The following is a 24,068-nucleotide window of genomic DNA, read 5'->3' as shown; positions in this document are numbered from 1 at the left end:
CCAGGACGCCCCAGACACCAGGAGCTCGGTGGGGACATGTGGGGTAGGGGGGCGTCCATCTCTGCCTCCCGCGCCAGCCTCCGCCTCCCTCTGCAGACAGACGTGCTCCGGAAACCTCCAGGGCACACTCACAAGCCCCTCCTGGTGGCAGATCTGGAGCAAGTGGGGGAGGACAGGGCAGCCGGTTTTGTCAAGCGGAGGGTGAAGTAAGTAACGCGGGCCCTGAGGGCGGGGGAGGCTCCTCCAACCCAGCAGAGGCAGGAAACAGGTATCTCAGAGACTTCCCTCCTGAGCGCTGGAAAACACCACAATCACCCTCAAGAATCCTGTCTCTTGGCAGGGCTGGCCCCAGGAAAGGAAAGGCTAAGGCCCCAGGAGGAAGGAAGGGGGTCAGCAGGCCAAGGCAGGCCTTGAGTCACTGGGGCCTGGCCCCCTTCCCCAGCAAGCCTCCCCCACTGCTCTGAACCAAAATTACTCCCAAGCTTAATCACAGACCACTGCTTCCTCTGTCTCCTGCCCCCAGTGAGGTCCTGAGCTCCTTAAGGACCACCTCCCCCTCCCTCTGTGTCCTGCCCTCACCCACTCACTATGGGCTTGCAGACAAGAGCTGAAAGACGGCTGCCAGGAGAGACAAAGGGCAGGAGACAAGGAGAAGCCCAAGGCTGCCCAGAGTACAGGGCTAGGAACCTGTCGTTGCTTAAAACTTACAACAGACTTCTTGCCCCCATTTAACAGATGTGGACACTGAGGCTCAGGGAGAAGAACTCATCCCAGATCACACAGCTAGGAAGTGACAGAGGTGAGATTCAAACTTGAGTCCATCATAAGACTCCAGAAGCCAAGCTCTTTCAAGTCCTTCGACCCCCTTGGGTGGGACCATGAAGATTTCCGTGTGGCTGTTCCGGGGAAGTGCAGCGCCTGTTTTTGCTCACCCATACACTCCCAGTTTACGGTGCACTGGGTGCACTGGTGCACAGGAGGTGCTTAGTGAGAATCTACAGAATGAATGAACCCTGAACTCTCGCTCACTGTCATGGAATGTTTAAAGATGTTTAAATGCTTAAATGCTTAAAGAAGACGTGGTGAATGAACAAGTGAATGAGGACTGGCTGCAATCCGTGAATTTCTGTGGAAATTCCTCCCCCTCACAGCAAACAGTTCCTCCCTGCCCCCAGCCCCCGCCGTCCCCACTCCTGTCACAGGAGAACCACTGATCAGGGGGCAGAGTTGGGCAAGGGTCAGAAAAGGAACATTCCTTGTGCTAGGCTGCTGCCTACTTTTTTGGAAAAGTAAAGGTCAGTGTTGGGAGGTGCAACCTCAGGTCAGCACTGGGGAGCCACCGGATGGGCCCTGATGGATGTTTGGGGGTGAGAGGCTGAGACAGAAAATTAAGGAAGATGCCTGGATGGGGATGGGGGAGGAGAGGTGCTGGGGGGGGGGGGCAAGAGAGGTGAGGGGTCAGGTTTGGGGTGGGGGTTAACGAGTGACTCAGGAGGGCAGAGGTGAGAGGGAGCCAGCAAGGTGGGGACAGGGAGTCAGTCGCTGGATCAACACTGGCCAGCTTAGAAAAGTCCCTCTCCTGGCTCTGAGAACAGGGGACAGGGTTGGCTCGGGACCCCCTGAAAGAGGCTCTGCTTGGGTCGGCTCTGTGGGTTCACCACTCAGGCCCAGCTCCCCAGATGTGTCCTCAACCACCTCTGCCACCAGCTCCCTGCCCAATGACCCCGCCCTGCCCTTCTCAGGTTCACCGGGTCCTGAGAGCCTCTCTCGTCCAAGTGTCCTCTCTCCCTCCGCCTGGCCCCATCCAAGCTCAGAACAGGGGAAGGGGCTGTAGGAGCAGGCCTCTCCCACACCTTGAAGATCTGGAAAGAAAGCTGGGGAGACAGATCCACTGACTGTCCACCACAAACCGGCCCAGCAACAAGCACTTCTGCACCTACTCCACCCAGTCCTGCACTCTGAGGCCCTGTATTCTGAGTTCCCCTTAGGCATGTGGGCTGGTCTCAGAGAGGTTAACAGCTTGCCGGGAGGTCACCCAGTTGCTCAGTGAAGAGCAGAGATTGATTCAAATCCCTGAGCTGTGGGACTCCAGGGCCTGTGGGTGTTCCGAAGAAGACTCAGTTGTGTCCAGATGGTTCTTTACTTGCGCCTGCCTGGTGACCAGCTCCCCAAAGGGACAGACGTCGTGGTAAAAAAAAAAAAAGTTCCCGGTGAGGATGGATAGTTTCCCCATCACCACTGAGCGCCCCTGTTCCAAGTTGGCACAGCAAGGTGTGTCCTCCCCCAGCCAACTTCCCACCCTGCTTCAAGTTCCTCCGCCTGCCCACCCCCCTCCCCCCAGGAATGGCAAGGCCAGGCCATGCCTAGCGCGACTCCGAGACTCGGCAACGTGGCCGGGCGACCCACTGGACTCCCACGAGGGCTGGTCCCGCCCCCGGACCCTCGCGGGGTGCCCTGGGTGGCCCTTCGGGAGAGCGTCACGGAGGAGGGTGGCGGTGGCCTGTGCCAGCCCGGGGGTCCCTGGCGGGAACCGCCGTCCCATGCCAGAGTCCCCAGCCGCGCAGCCTCGGCGCCCCCGCCAAGTTGGCGGGCACGGCGAGCCGGGCCCGGGGCGCCTCCCGCCTCTCCGCCCAGCACACTCACCGCGAGCAGCAGCCCGTGCAGCAGCAGCAGCGCCAGCAGCAGCGCGCCCGCCGCCCGCCGCCCCATGGCCCGGCCCGCTCAGCTCGCTCGCTCGCTCGGGGCCCGCCCGCAGCCGCCCGCTCGCCAGCCGGCCGAGACCTCGGAACGGCTCTGCCTGCTCCAGCCGCCCCGACCCCTCCCGCGGCAGCCCCGCCCCTGCGGCCGCCCCGCCCCGGGTGAGGCCCCGCCCCCGAGACGAGGCCTCGAGGCCCCGCCCCGGTGAGGCTCCGCCCCCGAGACGAGGCCCCGCCCCGGGACGAGGCCCCGTGGCCGGCCGCCCCGCCCCCTAGACGAGGCCCCGCCCCCAGGTTCAGGGCTCCGCTCTCCCCTGCCGGCCGCACAGCCAAACCCGGCCTTTGTCTGGGCCCCCAGGCGCCCCCCACCCCCCCACCACTACTCCGCGCGGGCTGCAGCACAGCCCGGCTCCCCGCCAAACCCGGCCTGGAGTCAGGGATCGGACCAGGGCCGGCGCCCTGCGCGCGGGATCGCCCTCCCTCCACGTGCACGCCTCTCTCGCATGCCCCCACCGACCCTGGGACCCCTAAATCCATCCGCTCTCACAGTCTTTCACACTCCGCAGACGTGACTCCTCGCAGGCCGCTCTCCAGGACCTTCCAGGACGGCACGCGCTCACCCCAGCGCCCTTCCTACTCGGGTCTCACACGCTCGAGCCAACGTGGCCTCCCGAGGTCACCTGCAGACTCACAACTTCACGCACTAACGCGGTCGGCCACAGCCCGTGAACGCTTGCGCACGCTCACCTGCGTCACCCAACTTTCCGGCACTAACAGTCCCCACCGACTGAAAAGATCCTTCTCTCCCCTGAAAAGCCACACTTCTACAGGTGATGCACTGGACACAGCTCACACTCTCAGTTGCTCACGTTTACAGTCACATTTTCACACACGCATATACGTGAATCCCAGTATGGGAAACTAAATGCCGTCTTCCCGCTCAGGTTCCCCTCAAGATCTCACAGTTTACATACAGACCAACATTTCTCACATGCTCAGTTCAGTTCAGTTCAGTTCAGCTGCTCACTTGCGTCCAACTCTTTTGAGACCCCGTGGACTGCAGCACGCCAGGCCTCCCTGTCCATCACCCACTCTTGGAGTTTACTCAAACTCATGTCCATTGAGTCGGTGATGCCATCCAACCATCTCATCCTCTGTCGTCCCCTTCTCCTCCCACCTTCAGTCAGGTTCTTCCCACCATCAGGTTCTTTTCCAATGAGTTAGCTCTTCAGATCAGATCCACAGCACCTGCATTTTCTACACTTTCTCACACACTAACCACAGTGCCTTACAGAGGACACTCTATATGAAACTGAGTTTCCCCTGACACACCATTTTCCTGTCACTCACAGATCAACTTTGATTCACATAAATCATAGCCCTGGTGCCAGAGACACACCCACCCAGACCCAGACACAAACAGACACTGCCAAAGCCCCAATCACAGATGCTTGGGACTGACAGCAGTCCCTGATGACACAGACCCACAGACAGCACACATGGCCCTGACACCAGGCCTCCCCAGGCCGTGGGCTTCTCTGCCTGAAAATTTCCAGGGCAGCCCAGGCTGATGGGTTGAGAGAAAACTGGGATGTGCGAGTGTGTGTGTGTCACACAGAGGAAAACATTTTGAGTAATGATAGATAAACCTGAAGTTTCCATTGTTTCCTATGAGAGTTGCTAGGTTCCAGAGACTCGTGTCTGGGTTTGCAGCCAAGATCGAAGTGAGTTGTGGACAGAAGGAAATGTCCAGCTCACTGGGCGACACCAGGCCTGGCTCCGGAAGGCGTGTTCCCTGTGATAGGGGCCTGCAGGCTTCCAGTCTTCCATCCAAGAGATGAAAAAACACTGGCATCCTGATTGGCACCTGGGGGATTGAGAAAATATTGGCATTCTCACTGCCAACCCAGATAAATGCCCATCTCCAAAAGACTAGGTTCTGCTCCACCCTGTGGGGCGTATCCAGGAAACCAGCTCAGAGCTGTAAGGAGCAGACAGGACATCCACAGTGGTCTGGCCAACTCCCTGACCCCAACCCAGATGCCAGACACAGCTCTGAATAAAGTGTTTCTGCTCCATATAGGAAGGTAGAGGTGGACAGAGGAGGGATCCCTGATCTTGGTGCTGTGTGTGTATGTGTTAGTTGCTCAGTCTTGTCCGACTCTTTGCCACGCCATAGACTGTAGCCTGCCAGGCTCCTCTGTCCATGGAATTCTCCAGGCAAGAATACTGGAGTGTGTCGCTCTTTCCTTCCCCAGATCTTGGCGCTTGGTGAACCCCTAATCTGCTGAAGGGAAAAGGGAAGATACAGTCCCTGTCCTAGGGTTGTTCTCAGTCTGATGGAGAATCCTGTCTGTACCGCCTTACTGTGCAGTCTTGAACAAATTTTTCAACCTTTCCATGACTCCATTTCATTATTCGGAAAAGGCGAATAATGTTAAGACCTCGGTCACAGTGCTGTTATGAGGATTCAAATGAATTAATATATTTATTTTTTAAAAAGAACGGTTTCCTGGGACTTGCCTGGTGGTCCAGCGTCTAAGAATGTGTCTTCCAATGCAGGGGATGTGGGTTTTATCCCTGGTCAGGGAACGAGGATCCCACATGCTGCAGGGCAACTAAGCCTGCACGTCACAGCTAGAGAGTTGGTGCGTGGCAACAAAAAGATGATCCCACATGACACAATTGAGACCCCATGTGCTACGTCTAAGACTCAGGGCAGCCAAATAAATAATAAAATTAAATACTTAGGAAAATAATCAGTCTGTGGCACATGGTAAGCCCTAAATAAGCAGTAGCCATTTCTTTTTCTGCTGTTTCTGGGGGAACTCCCAATCTGAAGAGACAGGCACAACTCTGCCCTCAGGGGACTCCAATCTGACGGAGGCGCAGTCTCTGTACCCAGTGTTGCTCTCAGTCTGAAGGCCAGATGTACCTCTGCCCCCCAAGGACTTCTAGTCTGATGGGGGAGTCCAGCCTTACACTTAGGAACTCCCAGTTTGATGAGGAAGGCTACAAAACTCCAATGACTTCAGAGCTGGCAGGTGGCCAGCCTCGGTGGCAGGATTTTTCCAAGGCCTTGCCTGGTCCGTGGAGGGTCAGCACCCATGACAAATCCCATTTTGTGAGCTGCCTCAGGCTCCGTTCTCTACCTCGGGCCCTTTAAGTCCCAGAGCCTTGGCTTCGTGGGTGATTTGCTCATAAGCACAGGAAAAGGAGAACAAGTAACTCTTTGTAGATACGCAGTCAGGACGAAATCTCAGCTATAAGTCTTGCTCCTAAAAGAGGCTGAGGAAAGAGATGGTAAAGCTGACTAGACTGGCAGGAAGGGGGCTGACGTGGAGGGCAGGAAACATGGCCTGTCAGAAAGTTCCAGGATAACTCCACCTACCGGAGGATTGGTCATCCCCCTATTTATTCTGCATCCTCTCCTTCCCACTAAGGGATTTGGCCAGCTCTGTTTTGTTTTTGCTGTCCTTGGTATCTTTAGTAAATGTTCTCAAGTTGCTTTGTCTACAGTCTGGCTATCTCCTCATATGGCTTTGAAGAAGAGCAAAGGCAAAGCCTTGCAGACGCTAGTTGAGCCGGGGAGGCACCTATAATCACACTGTGTATGTACTCATAACTCTGGGCACTGGCCACACTCTCTGGGACGGAAACAACTCAAGTCTCACACAAAGTTCCTTAGATAAGGAGAGACTACCAGAGTCTGGAGAGGCGAGAGCAGCCAAACAATTTGGCTTCTGAAAAACAGGAGTCTGATCTAGGATCTCTAGTCTGATGGGAGAGTACAGACTTTCTGGGTCACCCGTCTGCCACTACAAAACCAAGAGGACTCAGCTTCCCCTGGCTTCCTCTCCCACTCCAAATCTTTTCTCTGCCTCAGAGCTTCTCACTCCTCCTGTATTCCTTTATTCATTCAGGGCTGCCGTGGACGGTGGGGCGGGTTGTTCACTGAACAAGCATATGCAGCCAAGGGAGGCCTGTTGTGGTGCTAGATCTGCCCGGACGGAGTACGTTTTGAGAGCATGACCAAAGGCACTATATGGCCTAGTGGTGGTGCCTTTCATTCAGCAACGAAAGTAAACATCTACTACACACAAGTGTTCCAATGCCCATGTCAGAAAGCAGATGCCAGCAGGGTAAGGATGTGTACTTGGGTGAGAATGTGGAACCGGAAATTGGTGTGAAAGGGAGTGAGGATGGAAGAGAGGGGATAAGGAGATGATGTGGAGAAGAGGAAGAGAGGATGGAAGAGAGGGGATAAGGAGATGATGTGGAGAAGAGGAAGAAGACAGGGGAGGACGTGGTTCTAAGCAGGCAGTGAAAGATCATGGAGACAGAGGGATGTTTGCAAGCTGGGAAGATGCCGTCCAGGCCAGCCCTCCCGCTGCTTGCCCCCCTGCACTGCGGTCTTTGCACATGTCCTTCCTTCTCCGTAAGTGCCACTCTCACCCAAAACCCACCCCTTCACCCTGCTGTTCTCTCTCCCTTTTTCTTTTAACTTTCCTTGAGGGTTCAGCTCAAACCTCATGTCACCATAGAAGCCTCCCCAACCTCCCAGACTAGATCACTCTGCTTTCCCACAACCTCCCTCCCCCATGCTTCTCCTTCTTAACATTTTTGACAACTGTGATCACTTGGGAGACCATCTAATATGAAGAGTGAAGAGACACAAGGAAGGCAGAGAGCATGACTATCTGGTCTCCATCTTGTTCCCAAGTGTATCCCCTGTGAAGGGCACAGTGCCCGGCTGAGTTGGCCCTTGAGAATTTTTACCTGAATGAAAGAAAAAGTTGATTCAAACATGGCACAAGACATAAATGTTCCCTTTCTGGTTGTGCTCAGGGCAAAGATCAACTCCCTCCACAGTCTGATCAGCCTTGAATCTCATTGAATCACAGCCCCAGGCAGTAGGCAAGTGAGTGTATTTTATTACCGCCCTTTTCAGACAAGATCTCCTGGAGAAGGAAATGGCAACCCACTCCAATATTCTTGCCTGGAAAATCCCATGGTCAGAGAAGCCTGGTGGGCTACAGTCCATGGGGTCGCAAAGAGTCGGACACGACTAAGCGACTTCACTTTCACTTTCACTTTCAGACAAGGAAACTGAGGCCCCAGGGATGAAGCAGCTTGCCTGTAGCACACAGTCAGTACAGGATGGAGTCAGGATTTGCATCTGTGTCCGTCTGACTCTAGAACCCACATTCTGAACTGTTCCCATTTCTGCTTCCCACTGGGTTGTTCTCAACTCTGCCCAGGCAGAAGTGTGAGGCTTCTGAAAATGACCTTGGGTTTGACCCCCCCTTTCTCCCTCCTAGTATTTCCCCACCACCCTTCATCATTATCAATTGCTTTGTTTGCTAAGCTTCCACGCTGGGGCCCAGGCCCAGAGGAGGGTTCCCACGCTGTACCTTATGGATCACTGCCCCTGTGAGATGCTCTTTGGAAAGGGGGTTCCCTGGTCAAGAAATTTGGGAACTCCGTTCTCTTTCCTGCACTGTGGCCACCCCAAGGGACCCCAACACAGGAAAGTTTCTGAGCAGGCCTCCAGAGAGTCTCCTGCCCAACTCTGCTCAACTCAGCATTCCTCAACATATTTGAAAATGGAACCCACGTGTTTTTTGGAAAAACCTGTCAACATCTCGCAAGACGGTTGTTTCTCAGAACACGCCTTGCAGATACTGCCCCAGAGCCTGGCTCCTGAGCTGACCATAAATGGTTTCTGTAATTTGAATTTGTCCCTGGAGCCCCCACACCCCTCCAGCCAGGCTGGAATTCTTATGGCCTCCACACACCCCCTCACATTCCTGCCCATGCACCCCTGCTTCAGCTCTAGATATATGTGCGGGGGCTGGAAGTTGGAACTCCATAAACGTTCATTTTTCTTCCTTTGTCACTACACATATGGGCGTTTTTACCCGCTGTGATCGGCATATGCTAAAGATTTCCGGTCTTGCTTTTCTCACTTAACATTTTCATTAAACACAGTTCAATGTGTCAGTCAAGACCAAGGCTACTTAAACAGGGCTCTGTGGATCGGTGCCAGTTCCCAAACTGTGTATTACCAGTCTGAGACAAGATAAGAAGCTTGCTCAGAGGGGAAATCGACTATGTCAGTAAGCACTTTGTTTAGCTCAGCTGACACTATTTTTTTCTTGTAATGCTTGGTCCGTTTTGGAAGCGGCACATAGCTTTACAATCTGGTACAAGATCATCATTGCAGATGGTAATTGTTAGCAATTTATGGGCCAGCAACTCTGAATTGACTTTGCACATAATATTTCTAATAATTATTTGGCATCTTGTCTCATCACCACACCATCATTCATTAACTCTATCCTATCATTGGATATTTGGGCTGTCTCTAGGTCTCTGTAGGGCTTCCCTGGTAGCTCAGATGGTAAAGAATCTGCCTGCAAAGCAGGAGACCTGTGTTCGATTCCTGGATCAGGAAGATCCCCTGGAGAAGGAAATGGCAACCCACTCTAGTGTTCTTGCCTGGAGGATTCCATGAACAGAGGAGCCTGGTGGGCTACAGCCCATGGGGTCACGAAGAGTCAGACACGACTAAGCGACTAACACACATGCAAAAACCAGGTCTCTGTGATTCATAAAGCATCGCTATGAGCAGATACGTACACATCTGTGGGTTTACTTTTTACAGTTCTTTCAGGAGCTTAAGGACCATAAATCTGAGGCCAGAGAGGTGGGGTAACCTCCGCAGGTCATGAGTGGCAGAGGCCTGCCTCCCACTCAGGCCTCCTGACCCCCGGCCCCTTGTTCCTTCCTCCCGCCCGCACTGCCCTTCCTACTGGGCAGATTTTCCATCCCTTTCGCGCTTTTCTTTGCTGGGCTCTGCGCCTTCTGCAGTGTTCCCACATGTTGTCTTTTGGAGCTTGAGAGAAATCCTTTTGGAATGTCCTGTGCCTTCTCCCTGAGTTCCCGGCTTTGTTCAATTGTTCATGAGAAATTCCTGCCTCGTTGGGAGGGGCCCAGGAGGCTGTTAAAAGAGTTTGCCAAAAATGGTGGTACCAACTCGGGCAGAACACACATCGGAGGCTCTGCCTCTACCAATATTTCAACTTAAAAAAGGGCCATGTTGATGCAACTGGTGGGGAGGGCCACTCCTATTTCCCACTCCTATTTCCTCCGTAGAGCAAGAGGCAGTCGTGCCGTGCTCGAGCAAGAGGCAGTCGTGCTGTGCTCGGACAGAAGAGACAGGGAAGGCCGGCCTCAGGAATGAGGGGTGGGCCGGGCCAAAGCTTAGAGGGTTAGCTTCAGAGATGAGGAAAGATAAGGGCGGGGTGAGGGTTAGGAGTAGGATGAGTGTGTCTCTCCAACACACATCGTGGTAACACAACGCATTTATTTTCTAGAAGCAAAGCATCGTTCTATCAAATGATCTATTTGAAAAGGGCCACACTGGATTGCTTTAAATAAACAAAAGGAATTCTAATATCGTGCAGCTATACTCGGTGTTACCAAAGGATGCAGGGACCAGTGGATTAGGCAATTGAGACCACAGGTGGGCTTTCAGGAAATTTCTCCCTTTACTATTTCCTGGGAAGAGCACGTTTCAGGTGAATGCTCCCCTGTTCAGAACATTGGTGCTGGGAGCAGCCCAAACCTCCGGGGTTAAATACCATTGTTGCTTTGTCTAAATTTCTACATACTCCAAAGGCTATGATTTCCCCCTCTTTCTCTTGGAATCTGTTCAATAAATACTAAGAAAGAAACTGTACTTTGGATGGAAAGGGCATTATGTTGAGGGGCAGAGCCCTGAGGTGGAATCCCAGTTCTGCTATTTACCACTTTTTGGGGTTTGGGCATGTCACTTTCTCTCTCTGAGCCTTAGTTTTGCCCTCTGTCAAATGGGTAATAACCTAGCCTCGCAAGGAAAAGAGTTCTGTGAGCCTATGTTTTAGGTCTTGGCAGCATGTCTGACATACAGTGTGGGCCCTCAGTGATAGTGACGTACGTCTGTAGGTGTGAAGAACTTTCCTGGGCCACCCTCAGCCTCGGGGACACTTATGCTGCTCTGTACACAAACTGGAGAGCACAGCAGGCTCCCACGTTGTTCTGCAACTGGTATGTGGCTTCCGGTTTACATGGTTCCTACAGAGGCATTGAAGAAGGAATTCATAGGGCCTGGACCCCATCTTAGGCCTGTTCGTGCTGATCACGCTCAGCCACCTCTCTAATGGACTCTAAACTCTGTGCCTAGTGCCTATGGAAACGACAATAGAAGGATAAGACCCCCTCCTGACAGGGGAACCTTGAAGATCATATCCAGGTTACTCATCGCCTAAGAGAAAACATACACTAATCACCCCTGTCTCTGGACAGGCCGTAAATTTTTCTGTACCTATGGAGTGTAACCTCGGGCTTATTGATTATTGGCCAATTGTTTAACTGTTTGAACACATAACACCTAAATGATGAGATTATTGTGATTGTATTTATCCTTCCTTTGTTTATGTAAGTCTCAAGGAATTTGGGGTGGTGAGGTCGGACACGTACACATGGGGTATAAAAGATTTTCACAAATGCTGGTCGGGGTCCTTGGCTAAGAGGAGACTCTGCCTTGGGCCCGCCGGTGTAATAAACTGCCCTCCATTACCTGCATTGTCCTTCTGAGTGAGTTTGTTTCCCAAAACGCGTGGCTATAACAGCATGGCTTGAACAGTAGACCTGGGGGGCTTTCTGTGGCCTCTGCATGGCCACACAGAGCAGAGGGCGCTCTCTAACTAAGAGCCTTGTTTTCTCCGGACTTGGGCTAAGTGACTGCTGGGATAGAATCCTGAGTACTGAATTTCTACCCTGAGTAACAGTAAGGGCAGCGCAGAGATCCTGTCCCTTTTGGGTACCATCCAATCCTGAACCTTCAAACTTGAGCACCTGTCGGGAGCCGCGATAGGCATTACTGACAAAATAGAGGCACGGCCCCAACCCCCTCTCCTCATCCCGCAGGCACGGTCCCGGGATGAAGGAGTTAGGTCTTGTGATTCTGACTTGTCCTTTCCTTCCTCCAGTTGAGTTGGCTGGAAAGAATGTTATAATCCATAACGTTAACTAGTGACATTTGTACAAGGATCTTTACAAAGAATGCTCCAGGATGAGCACATAGGCTGCAGCCTGAGATCATGGGAAACATTGCTATCTGAAACCTGCCTGTAAGGGGAATGTTTATGGCAAAAGAAGTGTGCTGAGTTTAGGGGTTAAGGAATAATTAAGAATAGTTAGAAGCTAAAGGTTGAAGGTATGTTGTAGTGTTGGCATATTTTACTATAGCTTATGGAAACTAGGTATTTTAGAGATACTAATAGCCAAAAGCCTTTTTAGGAGATGATGAGCTTAAGTTACTAGGGGACAGCAAGATTTAAAGGATAAGAAATAAACTGAGGAATGTAATATACAGCCCAGAGACAAACTTGAGTTACAATGTTATCACAAGGACACTTAGGAAGAAACTCTGAAGGACAACAATGATTTATGGAGACAGTAAATATGGGTGAGGGGAAACTGAAGATGTCATACCTCTGACCTAATGCTTTTGTAAAAGTATAAAAGAAAATCTGATGCTTAAAATAAACATGCAGCCCAGTGCTTTGAGCGAGAGACTGCATCATTTTCGTTCGCCGACCCCGTTCATCCCTTCAGGGCGTTTCCCTGGCTGCTGGAGCTGGACTCCGGCAAGCACTCACTCTGTACTGTGCTCTGCACTGACACCTCTCATTCATTGATCACCCATTGTATACATTTGCAGAGCACCTAGTTCTTGCAAGATGTTGTAATCCTGAAGATAACTACTGGGTTGAGCACAAAGTTAGTTTGGTTTTTTTCTGTAAGATGTTACAGAAAAAAACCTGAATGAATTTTGTGGCCAACCTAATGTTATTATTGAATGCCTGCTTGGCACATAGTACTCTATAATGAAAATATCAATTATTTTTTGAGGAGCCCCTGTGTTCTATGACTATAACCATCTTCATCATAATCATGTGTACCTGACCACTCTGTGCCTCACCTTCCTCATCTATACAATAGGGACAATTCTTCCTCGAAGGATCGATGAGATGATTGAGTTAATACACACAGAGTGCTTAAAACGATGCCGGGAATATATTGAAGAGCTTAATAAATGTTGGCTGTCATGATTAATATTATCAGTTATTGAACATTAATTATATGTGAGACACTGTCATTATTCTGAAAGTAATAATAGTTAAGGTTTTCAGTTTTAGCTCAGTCTCTCAGTAGTGTCCGACTCTTTGCAACCCCATGGACTGCAGCACGCCAGGCTTCCCTGTCCATCACCAACTCCCGGAGCTTACTCAAACTCATGTCCATTGACCCAGTGATGCCATCCAACCATCTCATCCTCTGTCGTCCCCTTCTCCTCCTGCCTTCAATCTTTCCCAGCGTCAGGGTTTTTTCTAGTGAGTCAGTAGTAATAATAGTTAAGGTTACTGAACACCTATTGGGCATGAGGCCTTGTTGTCATTGTTCAGTCACTCAATCGTGTCTGACTCTTTGCCACCCCATGGACTGCAGCATGCCAGGCTTCTCTGTCCTTCATCATCTCCTAGAGTTTGCTCAAAGTCACGTCCACTGAGTAGGTGATGCCGTCCAACCATTTCATCCTCTGTCGTCCCCTTCTTCTCCTGCCCTCAATCTTTCCCAGCATCAGGGTCTTTTCCAATGCTTGTTCAATTACAAGACCTTGTAATCCACATCAATATAACAATTGAGGCCCACTTGTGAGCCAGAACTGGGCTAGATACTGGAGACCCCAAGAGCAGTATCCTGGGCAAAGGCCTTATAATCTGATCAGGTGAAACTGGACAGTGTTGAAGGTGGGCATCTATGGGAGAATCAGAGGTGACTCTTAGGCAAAAATGGGCTTAGAGCAAGAAGGGGAAGCCTTTGAGTGGCCAGAGAGATGGTTTAGGAATCAGGACACCTGAACTATCTCTTGAGCTGGACCAAATGGAACCCAATGAGCTGTATTCCTGTGAATGTTCACCTGGGGAATGGGTCACCGGGGGCCTGAGAACCCACCAGACAAAGGCCAAAGTCTTCTTCCTGGGGAGAGAAGGGGTGCAAGAGCAGAGGAAGGAGTGGCTGCCCTGCTGAGCTTCGGAGCCTGGGAGGATCTTCCCCGTCCTCCAGTGATGGAACAAAAGTGGAGGTGAATTCAATGGGCTAGGGATTTGGTGCCTCCTTGCTTTCTCTGCCCTGGGACCACTGTGTCAATCTCATGGAGATTCACACTTGCTGCCTTCTCTGCCTGGCCGCAGGGCTCAGCCACAGCCGGCACCTCCTCTAAGAGCCATGGAACCTGGTCGATCTCTGTGTTCTGCATTATTTCAAGGTCAGTCCACTCCATATTCTGAGTTGCTTTTATTGGCTCTCAACTCCTGCAAGAAGGGACTGGGCCTGAAATTCAGAGCCACAAAGAAATGGGGCCTGAACAGCCCCTGGGCAGCCTGGGAAGATGGTCAGGACTGAGGAAGCCTGAATTCTCGGATGGAAACACCCTCAATTCTCAGCTCGGGAAGCTCCAAGCCTGGCTTGAGACTAGGAGGAGAGACTCAGAAATATCTAAGTCTGAGGTCCCTTAGAGACCATCAGAAAAACCCCACTCATGTTACAGAAGGGGAAACAGAAGCCTGGAGAGGGGAAGTGATGTCCCCAAAGTCTCAGGACAGGCGGGTGGCAAAAAGAGTTTGGAATCCAGTCTCTAGAGTCCTTTACGCAGGAAGATGGTGAATAACTGGGTGCCTTGTGGTGCCTGATTCTTCAGCACCCAAATCAGTTGAGTCTGACTGTTTGGAGCCCTCAGTGGCCCAGAGAATGTTTTCCCAGACAGTGCCACCAAGAAATTTGGAACTATCTCATTCTGACCCTTCCAGCCCTTACCTGGCCTGGACAGACCGCTCTCTGCAGAGTGTCCCCGGAAGGGCCATCCATTCACCTGCAACCGTCCCTGGTTGCCTGTTCCAACGCATCTCACATTCGCCATCAAGGTTTTCTCAACATCCACCCTGGGCCTTGGTCGTTAAAACCTGATCTTTAAAAGAACAAGAATAGGGGCTTCTCTGGCAGTCCAGTGGTTAAGACACCATGCCTCCATGGCAAGGGGCACGGATTTTAGCCCTGGTCAGGGAACTAAGATCCCACATCCCACATGCCTCAGTCCAAAAAAAAAAAAGACATAAAAGAACAAAAATACAAAAAGCACTCAGAGCAGCAGCTGCCGCGTTGTAAGTATGCTGTGAGGGTTTGCTGTCACCGCCGTCATCTCATCGTTAGTACTGCCTTTCTGCTCACGTGGAGCTGTGCTAAAATCAGTAACAATCCCGAAAGAAAAAGAATATGAATAGGGAATCAGTAACAACCCTTTAAAGGAAAAAAAAAAAAAAGAATGTGAATAGTGGTTGGGAATGAACAGCCTCAGCCAAGGCTAGGAAGCTCCCTAGCCTCACTTCAAGTGATTCATTCAAGGTACGAATTAGAGATCCCAAACTCAGATCTGTGGGCCTCACACGTTCAGCTCTCAGAACACTATGATATTTTTGTTTTCATTTCGTTTTGTTTTGGCCGTGCCACATGGCATATGGGATCTTAGTTCCCCAATCAGGGATCGAATCTGTCCCCTCTGCAATGCAAGCGTGGAATCTTAACCACTGGTGAAAGTCACTCAGTTGTGTCTGACTCTTTGTGACCCCACGGACTATAGAGTTGATGGAATTCTCCAGGCCAGAATAACGGAGTGGGTAGGTGTTCCCTTCTCCAGGGGATCTTCCCAACCCAGGGATCGAACCCAGGTCTCCTGCATTGCAGGGGGATGCTTTACCAGCTGAGCCACCAGGGAAGCCCAAGAATACTGGAGTGGGTAACCTATCCTTCTTCAGAGGATCTTCTCGACCCAGGAATCGAACCGGGGTCTCCTGCATTGCAGGCGAATTCTTTACCAATGGAGCTATCAGGGAAGCCCCTTAACCACTGGATCACCAGGGAAATCCCAGCACCATGTTATTTTTAAATCTGTTGCTAACATATAGAAAACCAGATTTCTGGGTTCTCTTGAAAAGGCAACCATCGGTTTGAGAGCTGGGTTTAGATGAGGTATCCCCCTCTCCACCTGGCAGTGGGTGGTCTTCACCACTGCCTACCACCCACCCCCTTCACCCATTCACCATGACCTGTCCAACCTTGTAGGCCCTTAAGTGTATATCCCCTCCATCTAAATGGCTTTCCCCCACCCCAATGGAGGCTTGGAAGGAGCATTTTGCCACAATTTATTTTCCGCAACGGTGACCTGATGGACACGTGCCCTCTTCGCGGTTGGTGTCGATGTCACCACCAGCTGGAGGGCTTAGAGATGGGCTCGGGGGCTCTGCAGCCAGAGCGGATTGCTTCCCAGAACTTGGGCAGGTGACCTAAGGAAAAGATCCCATTGCCGAACAGAGGGAGCTCAGGCAGCTTTATCCCCGGCCTCTGGGGCAGGATGGGAGTGAGGTTCCGGCTCTGAAAGCCGCGAAAGCAGCTCGTGTTGGCGGAGTTATCCACGTACTGCACAGCGTTGGCAGCCCTGCTTGACGGCACCATGCAGGTGCTTCTGCAGGGGCAGTTGAAGGCGGCCGCTCTGCTGCTGGGGTTACAGTAACTGCGGGGGGAGGCGTGGTCCGGGTGGTCCAGGTGGATGGAGTTGGCGGCGCGTTCCAGGTAGTTGGCTGCAAGCCTCGGCAGGTTCAGGGATTTAGGGTAGTTACTGTAGAAGGCATTGGTGGATCTGTCGAGGTAGCTGATGCCTTTGATGAGCTGATCCAGGAAGGTGGGGCTAGAGGGACCAGAGGGACGATCTGTACAGAGCAGGCAGTGGGGGTTGCCGCGACACGTGGGCTTTCTGGTCACCTTGGGGCCCCTAGCCAGGTGGCTTGTCTCCACGCACTTGGAGTTGTAAGGCCGGCCCATGCAGATTCTCCTAACCGGCAGTCTGGGGGAGCTCAGGTTGCCAGTGGGCTCCAAAGGGTTGCTGCTGTCCTCGGAGCCGCTTGGGGTCCGAGAGCGCTTGAGGTTGCTCGCCCCGGTCATTCTGGGGCCATGGGGCCAGCCTGGAGTCTGGGCCATGAAGGACACGTTGCGGTTGCCGGTGCTGGGACGGCTCGCTTGGTGTCCAGACATTGTCCAGGTCAAGTGGACGAAGCTTCGTGGTACAGAACTGTTGAAATCTCACCTAGAGGCTGGTTCCCCGGGCCTGGCAGGGAGAGATCTGGGTCAGCTCTGCTTGGCTCCCAGCCACCGCCCCCTGGGCTTTCCAGGTGTTCCTCTCCCCATCTTCCTCCCAGGCCCAGGGATTTTTCAAACGGGAAAGCAGGCCCCTTGTTGTTCAGAAAGCACAGAGGGCAAGAGACGGAGAGGGAGGCAAGACGCTGAGAACAACAGAAGTCAGAGGGCGCCCTAGAAAAAGTGGGGTAGTCTCCTTTTTCCTTTCGCTGTAGCCCACATTCTGAAATTCCCATTCACCTTTTAAGCAGGGACTCCAGAAGACCACAGAGACAGAGGACTAAATCGCTAATGGTGAAATTCGAGGCACCGAGACATACTTTCTTTGGAGTACCATCAGATAAGTAATCACCCACTACACCATACACCCTGATACTGAACAATATGTCTTAGGAGCGATGCAATATATGCGCTTTTTCTTTGCCAGTCCTTTGCTTGTACCTTACTTGTAATTCTTAACTACAAATCCAGGAGACAGTTATTATTCTATTCCTATTTAACAGATGGGGGAAACTGAGGCTCAGGGGGTTGACGTGACTTGCCTCAGATCACATAGCTTGTGAGTGGTGGGGGCCAAGGTCCTATCTTGAGTGTATCTGATGACCCCTAAAAGACAATGCCGTGTTGTTGGGTGACTTTACCCTCACCACCAGTCTACTGAGGAAGAGTTCTCATCACACCTGTTGGATAGGGGCACCAATGGGGAAAACCAGATGGGGAGGGGTGCTTGCTAACCCTGTAACTAAGTTGATCTTGACTTCACGAACCCCAAGGGGATGGACAAGGAGATGCTGTAAGTCTACAGTGGGACTTGTGAGACAGAAGTTTCCAGAGTACAGTATTTGGTCTTCATCTTCTCTGATGAAGGGAGATGATCTCATCCACCCGACAAAAGAAGGGTTCTTGGGGTTCCTCCCGGTCTGAAAGTGGACACTTCTCAGGGACTAGGGCCTGACCAGGCTCTGGCCCAGTTCACCCTGCTTCCTGTCCTGGAGTCTGCCCGGGTGGCAGGAGCCCCACCCTCATTCCCTTTGTCCCCCAGGTCCCCAGTACTCCCCCCTTACCAGAAGGAAGCCTCTGATTTCTCTCCCCCACTACTGCCAGCTTGATGCTAATTTTCCACTTCTGTCTGGTGAGAAGGGAGCAGTATTTGAACGTGTCCCACCCAGGAAACAGCTGCCCGCTCCTCTCCCAGCCCACAGCCCCTCAGCTGCCCTTGTCCTTTGGGTCTGAACCGCGTGGAATGCCCAGACTCTCACTTCTTCCATCCCCGGTCGAGCCCCACCCCAGCTCGTCCTCCGGATATAGGGGAGACGCCAGCGGGCTGCCCCCCACGGGCCCTCCCTTCCAGGCTGGCTGGGCCCTCTCCCTGGCTCCCTCTACCTTCAGGAGGTAGATGACTTAGCCCTCCTCTTGCTCTTCACTGGGGAATACCCTGATGCTGCCATTCCAGACTCCTGGCCATGTCATAGAATCACAGAACCCTGGAGAGAGGAGGGCCTCCAGGGGTCAACCTGGTCAGGCTCCTGCCTTAGAGCTAGTACTGCGTTAAGCTCTCCAGGACAGATGGGCCCTATTTTTAAAGTGAGGCTGGGGTGGACGTTTTCCAGTGTCCCCTGTTGTTTTTCTAGCGTTTAATTATGCTGAGAGTCAGGGAGTTCTTTGCCGGGCCTGATACAGCTCTCGTTGGCTGTGGTCAGCATCAATTTTCTTTTCTCGTTGGGTCAGCAATCATTTATTGAGTCTCCCTAAAGAGCTGTCCCTTTGAGTGACCCAGAACACGGCAGCACTTGCTTTTCTCCCTTCTCGCCTGGTCCTCACACAGTCAGCAATTCCGCGCTGAGTCCCTATTATGCAGTGAGCTACAGCCTAAGGATTCCTTTCAGAGCTCCTGTGACCTCCCCTCCCTGGTCCATAAGGGGCATCTTGTGCATATCTGTCGGATGAATCAACAAGGTCCCCCTTTGAGAGCTCCTGGTGCTTGGCCTCCGTCACTTCCTTCCTGCAAGTAATGAAAATACCCTCTTACTTTCTACTTTGAAAAATATTCAAAATATTCAAACTTACTGAAAACTTACAAGATAATGAAGTCCCATATACTCTTCATTCCAATCTACTAATTATTAATTTTTGTCACATTTAGCACCACACACACACACACTGAGTATTATTATTTTGAGAGTCAGTTGCAGACAACAGCAGCCTTTACTCTTGAATATTTCAGGGTGTATCTCCTACAAGCTGGGAGAACAAGGACACCTTCTTATGTATCCAGTTATCAAAATGTATCCAGTTATCCAGTTATCTCACGTATCCAGGATAATTAACATTGATACAGAGCTATTAGCTAATATACAGTCCACAATTTACCGATTATTTTCTTCGATGGTCTCTATGGCAGCTATGTCCCCAGTCCAGGAGCCAATACGTGATCAGACATTGACTTTAGTTTTCAGGTCTCTTTGGTCTCCTTCAACCTGGAAGTCCCTCAGTCTTGGTCTTTTATGACATGAATAGCTTTGAAGAGCGCAGGCACATTGTTTTGGAGAATGTTCTCCCATTTGGGTTTAGCTGCAAGATTGCAAAGCACATACACACAGAAGCCTCGCCAGGACAGTCCCTGGCTCATACCCTCTGAGAGTGAAGGGCGTTTTGCCCTGGGCTGGGGTGGTTATAGCCACTGCAACAGGGAGCTGAGAGGAGGGCTCAGAGGGACCCCCCAGAAGGAGGAAGAGGGGTGTAGGGAAACTCAGTGGGCCAGGGAAGCGGTGGCAACCGTTCCCTTGTGGGGCCTCAGCCAGATCTGGTCCTGTCCTGGGCCGGGGGCCTGGCAGGCGGGCAGGCGGCCAGCAAGAGGGCCGGGCCTCTGTGTATTTGTCCTGAAGGTACCCAGGCGCCGAGATCACTGGCCATTTCTGGCCTGGGCACTAAGAGCGTCTGGAAATAGCTCCAGGACAATTATTTCAGGAGGAATGTGCTATTCCCCCATCTTCTCAGAAAGCCAGGCTGGGTACCATAAGATCAGGAATGTCCGTCTCTGGCCTCCCCAAACTTCAAGGGATCCTGAGGTCCCCTGGGGGCCACAGTGGTCTTCAGAGCTGGAGAGGCTGGGAGGCCAGGATGGGGTCAGGCAGACGAAAAGCCCCCTTCCCCATGCGGGGAGGGGTGGTTCTGTCCTCAGATCCTGGGCTCTCAGGGCCCAGCCTGGAGTCAGGCTTGGCGGGCGGGGGTCCAGCTGACTCCAAGCCCAGGGATACAGGAAGGGGAGGGGAGGGGAGCTGCCCGCCCCACCTCCTGCCCAGACCCACCCCTGAGAAACTGACGTGGTAGAGCGCTTACTATGTGCCAACGACCTGACATTGTCAGATGTCGGGTCATCGCACATCCACCTTCTCGTTTAATCCTTGTAGCGACCCTGGGAGGTAGCTGTTTTGCTTTCCAGATGACGTCCTTGAGGCTCAGAGAGAGCAAGAGTCTTACCCAAGCTCACCCAACAGCCAGAATTAAGACCCAATGTTTGAACCCCAACACCTACAGGTTTAAGCACTAAACAAGGAAGAGGGTGGGCCACCCACTCACTCAGTGAGGACTTGGTAAGTGACCCTGAGAAGTGAGAGGCTTTGGGAGGGGTCCAGCCTGGGTCTTCAGGGAAGCTTAGCCCTGTCTCTCAGCGAGCCTCTGACGTTCATCCCCCAGCCAAGGCCAGCTGCCTCTCCCTCCCTAGCACTGCAGGATGGATGCCAGGGTCTCAGAATATCCTGCCCCTCCCTGCACCGTCTCTAGCCACAGTGTCCCCTACCTTTGCCCCATCTGGGCCATCTCCATCCTTGGCTCCTTAGCTGCATTGCCAAATTGACTGCAAATCATGAACTTTTCACAAGCCCTTGCCCTCCTGCTCTGTCCTCTCTCACCTGACCACCCCTCCCTTCATCCCTACCCTCTCTCCTCCATGTCTCACCAAGACCATCGGAGGCCCTTCCCTCACCCCACGTTCAAAGAGTTCAAAGGCATCTCCTTTCCCTGGACTCCCCAAGAGTGGAAGGAACAGCCCCCTTCCCAGAGACCAGAGGACCCTGCCCCGTTACTGCATAGGTTGCTTATTAACCCCTCACCTGTCACCCAGAGTTCCCCCTCCTCTCCCTACCCCCATATGGTGGGAGGATGTCTCCTTGCTGTTTCAGGCACACGGCACTTGGCAGCACCACAGACAAGGAGGAGGCCACACATACATGTGTGTCCATCTCAGTCCAGGAAACAGCTAGAACCAAGAGCCGTGGCTCTATTGCCACTGTCCCACCCTGACTGGAGGACACTTCTCCCAGCTTCTGGCAACTCTGAGCACTGGTGACTCACCTGAGCCTTTGTCTGGCTTGGGGCCAACATGCCCACAGGGCTGAAAATCTCTCCTGGGCTGGGCTTTGGCCCTCTCCCAGCTACAGTCTTCCATCCACCCAAGCAAAATGAGTCACAACCCTGCTTCATCCCCTAACACCCTCAAAGATATCAGCCCTCTGCTCACCAGCCGCCAAAACAGCACTTCCCCAGGCCCACGTGTGGCAGGTACAAGCCAGGACAGATCTGAGCTCAGGAGCGCTGGGGCAGGTGTGGCTTGGCAGGAGCCCCAGACTGCAAGAACTGCCCTCTTGCCAAGCTACCTCAGGGTTTTCAAGGTGAAGCAGCCAATCTGGGAGTGGACAGCAATCTCATCTTTATGAGCCCTGGGAAATTCCCTCGAAGAGGGGATGGGGTTGATGGTCATGTATAAGTTTATATTGTTGTTGTTGTTGTTCAGTTGCTAAGTTGTCTTTTTCCAAAAGTGCTGCACTCAATACACCGGCAAATTTGGAAAACTCATCAGTGGCCACAAGACTGGAAAAGGTCAGTTTTCATTCCAGTCCTAAAGAAAGGCAATGCCAAAGATTGTTCAAACTACTGCACAATTGCACTCGTCTCACACACTAGTAAAGTAATGCTCAAAATTCTCCAAGCCAGTCTTCAGCAATACATGAACCATGAACTTCCAGATGTTCAAGCTGGTTTTAGAAAAGGCAGAGGAACCAGAGATCAAATTGCAAACATCTGTTGGATCATCAAAAAAGCAAGAGAGTTCCAGAAAAACATGTACTTCTGCTTTATTGACTACACCAAAGCCTTTGACTGTGTGGATCACAACAAGCTGTGGAAAATTCTTCAAGAGATGGGAATACCAGACCACCTGACCTACCTCTTGAGAAATCTGTATGCAGGTCAAGAAGCAACAATTAGCACTGGACATGGAACAACAGACTGGTTCCAAATAGGAAAAGGAGTATGTCAAGGCTGTGTACTGTCACCCTGCTTATTTAACTTATATGCAGAGTACATCATGAGAAATGCTGGGCTGGATGAAGCATAAGCTGGAATCAAGATTGCCAGGAGAAATATCAATAACCTCAGATATGTAGATGGCACCACCCTATGGCAGAAAATGAAGAAGAACTAAAGAGCCTCTTGATGAAAGTGAAAGAGGAGAGTGAAAAATTTGGCTTGAAACTCAACATTTCGAAAACAAAGATGGTGGCATCCAGTCCCATCACTTTATGGGAAATAGATGGGGAAACAGTGGAAACAGAGGCTGACTTTATTTTCTTGGGCTCCAAAATCACTGCAGCCATGAAATTAAAAGATGCTTGCTCCTTGGAAGAAAAGTTATGACCAACCTAGACAGCACATTAAAAAGCAGAGACATTTTTTTACCAACAAAGGTCCGTCTAGTCAAGGCTATGATTTTTCCAGTAGTCATGTATGGATGTGAGAGTTGGACTATAAAGAAAGCTGAGCATGGAAGAATTGATGCTTTTGAACTGTGGTGTTGGAGAAGACTCTTGAGAGTCCCTTGTACTGCAAGGAGATCCAACCAGTCCATCCTAAAGGAGATCAGTCCTAAATATTCATTGGAGGGACTGATGCTGAAGCTGAAACTCCAATACTTTGGCCACCTGATGCAAAGAGCTGACTCATTGGAAAACACCCTGATACTGGGAAAGATTGAAGGTGGGAGGAGAAGGGAATGACAGAGGATGAGATGGTTGGATGACATCACTGACTCGATGGGCATGAGTTTCAGTAAACTCTGGGAGTTGGTGATGGACAGGGAGGCCTGGTGTGCTGCAGTCCATGGGGTCGCAAAGAGTCTGATACGACTGAGCAACTAAACTGAACTGAGCTGAACTTTTTCCAAATGTGCTGGCATATTGAATGCAACACTTTCACAGCATCATCTTTTAGGATTTGAAACAGTTCAGCTGAAATTCCATACCTCTGCTAGCTTTGTTTGTAGTAATGCTTCCTTAGACCCACTTGACTTCACACTCCAGGATGTCTGGCTCTAGGTGAGTGATCACACTCACCGTGGTTATCTGGGTCATTAAGACCTTTTTTGTATAGTTCTTCTGTGTATTCGTGACACCTCTTCTTAATCTCCTCTGCTTCTGTTAGGTCCTTGCCGTTTCTATCTTTTATTGTGTTCATCTTTGCACGGTACCTCCATATTTCCCTTGGTATTTCCCTTGTATCTCCAGTTTTCTTGAAGAGATATCTAGCATTTTCCATTCTATTGCTTTCCTCTATTTATACATCCTTTTATACACTTCTTGCTGGGAGGAGGACAGCAAGTAACTGGTTTGTGCTGTGACCTTGGATAAGTACTGAACTTCTCCTAACCTCTACCTCCTGTTCTGTAAAATAGGAGTAAGGAAGGTGTCCAGTGAACATTGCTGGCTCAGCTGACTTGCAATAATCGCTAATATTTATGAAATATCCCCATGTTGCAGGCACAGTGTGCTGTGGTGGTACATGGGAGCCAGCTCATACTGGCTTTCAAAAGCCATTTTCGAAATATTCTAGAATCTGGTGAACTTGTTATTAAACCACTAGTAGCTTGACATCAGCCATTTATACCACAGTTCAGTTCAGTTTAGTTGCTCAGTCATGTCCGACTCTCTGCCACCCCATGGACTGCATTCCTCCGTGCCTCCCTGTCCATCACCAACTCCTGGAGCTTACCCAAACTCATGTCCATTGAGTCCACGTCCGATG

At 51.5% G+C, this 24,068-nt stretch overlaps 2 protein-coding genes across 29 annotated transcripts in view; both read right to left on the bottom strand.

Annotated features, from left to right (window-relative positions):
- HSPG2 (heparan sulfate proteoglycan 2) overlaps positions 1-2,843 on the bottom strand; it is a 107,984-nt gene extending 105,141 nt beyond the window's left edge. For 4 of the 6 annotated variants that reach the window (XM_081574587.1, XM_081574590.1, XM_081574593.1 and 1 more), the window contains exon 1: positions 2,644-2,825. In XM_081574587.1, the coding sequence (XP_081430713.1) occupies positions 2,644-2,709 (66 nt within the window). In that variant the 5' untranslated portion in view covers positions 2,710-2,825. Of the gene's footprint in view, positions 1-2,643 lie in introns of all 6 variants that reach the window. The other 2 variants (XM_081574591.1, XM_081574592.1) reach the window with 1 other exon arrangement.
- A 13,143-nt stretch (positions 2,844-15,986) lies between these two features.
- On the bottom strand, positions 15,987-18,428 carry LOC145540303 (uncharacterized). Of its 23 annotated transcripts, none has more exons than XM_081574576.1 (5): positions 18,375-18,428; positions 18,056-18,120; positions 17,727-17,911; positions 17,534-17,597; positions 15,987-16,962 (listed from the first exon to the last, which is right to left on the bottom strand). In XM_081574576.1, the coding sequence occupies exon 5, from the start codon at positions 16,887-16,889 to the stop codon at positions 16,062-16,064; it is 828 nt and encodes a 275-aa protein (XP_081430702.1). In that variant the 5' UTR covers positions 16,890-16,962; positions 17,534-17,597; positions 17,727-17,911; positions 18,056-18,120; positions 18,375-18,428; the 3' UTR covers positions 15,987-16,061. The 23 variants fall into 23 exon arrangements, with proteins under 23 accessions (XP_081430702.1, XP_081430709.1, XP_081430711.1 ...); XM_081574583.1 differs by having other exon boundaries at positions 18,056-18,116; XM_081574585.1 differs by having other exon boundaries at positions 18,251-18,416.
- Positions 18,429-24,068: the final 5,640 nt, after the last annotated feature.

This window comes from Giraffa tippelskirchi, chromosome 3 (genome assembly GCF_054371585.1).
Source record: "Giraffa tippelskirchi isolate mGirTip1 chromosome 3, T2T-mGirTip1v1.2.pri, whole genome shotgun sequence".
Lineage (NCBI taxonomy): Eukaryota > Metazoa > Chordata > Mammalia > Artiodactyla > Giraffidae > Giraffa > Giraffa tippelskirchi.
The sequence above is the reverse complement of the archived record's forward strand: the minus strand, read 5'-3'. Positions and strand labels throughout refer to the sequence as shown.